Here is a 5,858-nt window from a genome sequence, read left to right as displayed (position 1 = left end):
CTGAATTGAAAATTCTTTTATTCAATTGGCTTTCGAGTTCGTCTTTTTTTTTTTCACGTAACTTCTTTTGCCAATTGAATTTTCTGAATTGAAAATTCTTTTATTCAATTGGCTTTCGAGTTCGTCTTTTTTTTTTCCACGTAACTTCTTTTGCCAATTGAATTTTCTGAATTGAAAATTCTTTTATTCAATTGGCTTTCGAGTTCGTCTTGGTTTGCTTTCTACAATGGCCTTGGGACGGTGCTTTCTTCTCTTTTAATCCAATTTAACTGTAGAAGTAGAATCATCATCCCTATTTGATATCTCTGCCCACTGGGAGAAGTTTTTACGGGATTTCTGGTATCCATAGAAACTGTATTCCAGCTTCTTTTTAACATGCTTGCATCTTATTCATGTCGAGTGGTTGTCTGACTATGTTATTGATCATCCGCCATTATCAAGAGTTGAGCTCCAGGTCCCCGGCAACGGCGCCAATGTTCCGGGGCTTACCTAGAACCGGACGGTGGTTGGGCTTGTCTGAGACCCAAGCGTTGGAGGAGTGTGGTCTCCGACTTGGTTTACGTCTGGGAGCCGCCTCCGAGTTGTGTGTTCCAAGAGATGGGGGGTGGTACCTGCAAAGACACTCCGATGCCGCATGGGATTAAGCAGGTTTAGAATGTATTGGAACTTAGAGATACCTGATGGGTGTCAGGGTATTTATAGTGGTGATCCAATAACCACCGTTGGAGTAGTGCCACCTTTTTAAGTGGATAACCGTCCCTTTTATATAGGGATTGTTGGGATATGACTTCTAGAAGTGGTTAGAGAGATTTTAGGGGCAGTTACTTATTTGAATAAGTGTTATCTGCCAGCTATCTCTTGAGCCCGACTTCTTTAGAAAGAAGTCTGTGTTGAGTCCGACCTCTTCTAAAGAGGTCGGTGAATAACGAAGGCCAATCTTTGGATTGGACCTTTTGGTGTATTTGGACCTGAGTCTTAGTGTTGGGCCAGTGTATGAACAATTTTATTAATTTTTTATTAAAATAATATAATATCTCTAAAATAATATCGATTTTATTTTATAAACTAATTTTAATTTTATATAAAACATTAGGGATAAAATTAAATACATTAAAAACGTTAAAGAATAAAATTGAATGAAATTAACCATTAAAAATATTTAAAAAAACGTTAAAGGATAAAAACTATATTTTTATCCCTTTTTTAGTTTTTTGTGAAATGCATTTTGGTTGAGGGAGATAATGGGCTTATACAGTATAGTATTGTATTGCATTTTGGCAGGTATGCATATATTACTGGATGAACCGCATGGTTTAACTGTCTCTAACGTGCTTAAATGCAGGATTTTGTTAGCTAGCATTTTTAGTTTATAATGTGTCGCACATTGGAAGGAGTTGCTAACTTAGAAATTTGATGACGGCTCCACTGGTGAGTCAACTAGAAATTTTGATTGTATACGTTTGAACAAGGGAATTAAAAATGGAAGAATTGAAGCAACAAAGTTTGAAGCAATCACGGCTTTGTAGTCATTTTCCTCATGTTCCGTGAAAGGCATGCATGAGACACAAAATCACAAGACAAAATCTCACTTCATTACTAATGCCCAAAAATATTTCACCATAAAATGTTCAGGCCCTGTTATACTTGCCTTGATGAAATTATTAAGTTGAATGAGCAATGTTAGGAGGCCAGCAACTTTTGTGATTGGTAGTCATCAAATAGCCATCAATGATAATTTAATGGTGTGAGATTGATGTGAGATTTCATCCAATGACTCACCATTCTCTGCTGGTTATATGCTGGCCAAAATTCAATAAAATTGCTGGCCTTTTAGACTTTTCCAAGTTGAATTACTATACGATGATGTAATTAATTTTATCATACTTGATTACTATAAGGATTCCCTGCATTGTCTTGATAAGCTATAAGTTATAATGCAATTAGTCATTGATTACTCCTGCAGAGATGCTGACTTGCTCACGGCGATGCTCATGGTCCAGGCAAGGAGACTAAATGGAGGTGGATGCTGCACCATATTTGAGTGCGGGTTCGGGTTCGGGTTCTTCTCGTCTGTGTTTTTATTTTAACCTTTTTTTATTTTTTTTTAATAAAAGAAGAAAAAAAGAAAAAGCATATGATCCACGCTCACTACAGAAGAAATTTTCCACAGCTGCTGTGGGAAAACACATGTCAGTCAACTCTCCCCCAAAATTTCACATCCATAACGAGTTTCTCACCACAAGACTAACACACGATTCATCTGGTCTCTGTATTAATGACTTGTATCGTAATCGTAATCTTCCTATATATACTCATAGGTTAGCAAGAAAGCCTAAAAATCAGGTTTGGTTGCTTAAATTAACCAATGGATAGCAATAATATAGTTTGGAAGAGGAAGTATGTGTTTGCAATGATGTTGAGCACATTATGCGTGATGTGCAGTTGTTGCAACGAGAAAGATAAAGAAATCCTGTTGAAGTTCAAAGAAGGAGTCACTGACCCATCGGGAATCCTATCTTCATGGCAGCAGGAACAGGATTGCTGCCAGTGGAAGGGAGTCACCTGTCACAACATCACTGCCAGAGTCATACACCTCGCTCTCGAGTGTGATTATTATGATGCTGAAGAAGATGAAGAATATAACTCGCAGAAATGCCTTGCAGGTGACATCAATCTCTCTCTGTTAGACATGGAATACTTGCAACATTTGGATCTGAGTATGAATGACTTTAAAACTATCTCATCTGATTCCGCTGTCAACTCTTCAACTCTCAATTACATTGATCTATCTTACAACAAAAATCTTTTTATTAAGAGTCTTGAGTGGCTCTCTCGGATTTCCTCTTTGGAATACGTAGACCTCAGTACCATTAATCTTCACATGGAAACTAACTGGCTTCACTGGATGACGGTGCTCCCATCATTGGTAGAGCTGTACTTATACAGCTGTAAACTTGAAGACATAAATCCATCTCTTGAATATGCTAATTTTAGCACATCACTCCAGTATATTGATCTTCACAATAACTATTTTCACTCAGAGTTGCCAAGATGGATATTCAATCTTAGTTCTCATATCTTAGGGATTGAGCTTTCAAGTAATCATTTTATAGGCCAGCTACCAGATACGTTGCCAAAACTTCATTCTTTGACTAGCCTTCAATTGCATGATAATTACTTAAATGGCTCAATTCCACATTGGATAGGACAACTTCAGTATCTTACCACCCTTGACATTTCTGACAACTATTTTTCCGGATCACTTCCTACAAATTTGGGAAATTTGTCATCCCTAGACACCTTGTTGGCAGAGGGAAACCTCTTCACAGGGGTTGTGTCGGAAAGAAATTTTGCAAAACTGAAAAATTTGAAATACTTGTTCTTGGAATCACCATACATCAACTTTGATTTTGATCCCCTCTGGATACCACCTTTCCAACTTGACAAGCTGTACATTGGACGACTGCACCCTACACTCCCTCAATGGGTATATACACAGACATCTCTCTATTTTCTCATCATTGAAAACTCAGAGTTTTTGCTTGAAGCTGCTGACAATAACAACAAGTTTTGGAGATTTACATCCACAATTCAGCATCTCAGTTTGTACAACAACACAATAGAAGGGGACTTATCAGAAGTGTTGCTGAACTCCAGCATCATACACCTGTCATCAAATAATTTCAAAGGTGGTCTACCTCGACTTTCATCCAATGTTGTTTTCTTCCAACTATACAACAGTTCTCTATCAGGGTCCATCTCTAATCTCTTGTGCCACAGCAAGAAAAGCAACAATAAGTTGCAGTACTTGGACATCTCTGATAATAATTTATCTGGAGGGCTAACAGACTGCTGGATGAATTGGAAGTCGCTGCGTCATGTTAATCTGGGAGGCAACCATCTTAGTGGCAACATACCCCCATCAATGGCCTTTTTGTCGAATCTCACATCACTGCATCTGCATGAAAATAATTTGTCTGGGGACATATCTTCTTCATCACTTCAGTATTGCCGCTCCCTGTCCATTCTTAATGTCCGCGAGAATAGCTTCTCTGGATACATACCCAAGTGGATGCCGCAGAATATAAGGATTCTTCAATTAAGATCCAACAAATTCATTGGTAATATTCCCTCACAGATATGTCAAATGCCTTTCCTCATTATTTTGGATATTGCATATAACAGAATCTCAGGTCATATACCCAAATGCCTAAACAACATCACATCCTTTGTTGACATGCACTATTCAACCAGTTGGATTTTCTATAAATTCTTTGATGGAAGGGTTTTCTTTATATACATTGACGATCTTATATTGCTTGTAAAAGGCCAACAATCGGATTATTATTCAAACCTGAAGCTGATGCGCATGGTTGATCTTTCAAGTAATAATCTGACAGGAACAATGTCTCCACAACTGTTCAGCCTCTCTCAGTTGCATTTCTTGAACCTATCCCATAACAGGCTAACAGGAACCATACCAAAAGAGATTGGGAACATGACACAACTGGAGTCTCTTGATTTGTCCAAAAATGACCTCACAGGAGAGATTCCTGAGAGTATGTCCAGTTTGTCTTTCCTCAATAATTTGAACCTGTCATTCAATAACTTGAGAGGCCAAATCCCTTCAGGGACCCAACTTCAGAGCTTCAGTGAGCTTAGCTATATTGGGAATGCTGATCTTTGTGGACCTCCCCTTCCCAAAAACTGCTCAAATCATGGCGATGACACAAAGGCTTCGGGTGAGAATGATGATGATGATGGTGATGAATCAGATTTTCTGAGCTGCCTCTATATGGGCTTAGGAGTTGGCTTTGCTTCAGGCTTTTGCGGAGTTTGTGGTGCCATTTTCTTCGGTCGCAAGTGCAGACATGCTTACTTCAGATTTCTGTATGACTTGAGAGACCGATTTTATGTCCTGCTGCTCACAAATCTCAACTCCTTCCACTGATATCCAATTCTCTGCAGGTAACCTCTTAATTATGGCATAACTAAATATATACTCTGTATTTTATTATTTTTGTTACCATCTAACATACATATTTAAAAGGTAAAATGTTTTCAGTTTAATTTTCTGTTATATATGTACATGCACTCTTAGGAACCAATTATATTTATTTCTTGGATTAAGTTGCACAAATGACTTGAATGGGTAGAGATTAGAAACAAAGAAGTTTAATTTCTTATCTTTGCAGGTTCTTTTGAGAAAACATAATACATCAAGATCTCATTAGCTGCACTTACCAAAAAGATACAGCAGACTTGTGCTATTTTAGCATGTATCAAGTGTATTGTCATTACAGTATCACTAGTTTATTAATGTAGCCCAATTTCACTTTTATATCCTAAAGAGAAAGTAGCGTAGATATAGTTTCTTAGTTTGGATGTGATGCATTAATAACTAGGATTTATTTCTAGTGTGCTTGTTCTACATAGATATGCCAAGTGACGATGTTTTCTTACAAATAGTTTGTGCTTTGCCATAAACTACTACTATTATGTACTAGATAATAACTAAAAAGGAAATAAAGGGTTAATATTGTTTGAATGTATGTATAATAAATTATTAATTCAGTAAAAGTGCTGCAAACTACTCCTTAATAAATTTTCATGGTTCAATATTCATCTTTTCTTTTTTTTTTTTTTGGTTTTACACAACACATACTCACTCACACAGCTTTTTTAGCCGCCAACAAATTCTCAACTATGCCATTACCTCAGCTTTTTTAACATCATCAACTGTCACAGCACCTTCTGGCGTTTTAAAATTATATGTAAATCTAAATCTAGAACATGTTTGATAAGCTATAAGTTATGATGCAATTAGTCATTGATAAGCTATAAGTTATGATGCAGAG

The 5,858-nt window shown here is 37.1% G+C and overlaps 1 protein-coding gene across 1 annotated transcript; it reads left to right on the top strand.

Annotated features, from left to right (window-relative positions):
* The first annotated feature begins 2,350 nt into the window (after window positions 1–2,350).
* LOC112703722 (receptor-like protein EIX1) lies at window positions 2,351–5,548 on the top strand. The gene is made up of 2 exons (XM_025755296.3): window positions 2,351–4,968; window positions 5,196–5,548. The coding sequence occupies exon 1, from the start codon at window positions 2,366–2,368 to the stop codon at window positions 4,949–4,951; it is 2,586 nt and encodes an 861-aa protein (XP_025611081.3). The 5' UTR covers window positions 2,351–2,365; the 3' UTR covers window positions 4,952–4,968; window positions 5,196–5,548.
* Window positions 5,549–5,858: the final 310 nt, after the last annotated feature.

Source organism: Arachis hypogaea, chromosome 7 (genome assembly GCF_003086295.3).
Source record: "Arachis hypogaea cultivar Tifrunner chromosome 7, arahy.Tifrunner.gnm2.J5K5, whole genome shotgun sequence".
Taxonomy (NCBI): domain Eukaryota; kingdom Viridiplantae; phylum Streptophyta; class Magnoliopsida; order Fabales; family Fabaceae; genus Arachis; species Arachis hypogaea.
The sequence above is the reverse complement of the archived record's forward strand: the minus strand, read 5'-3'. Positions and strand labels throughout refer to the sequence as shown.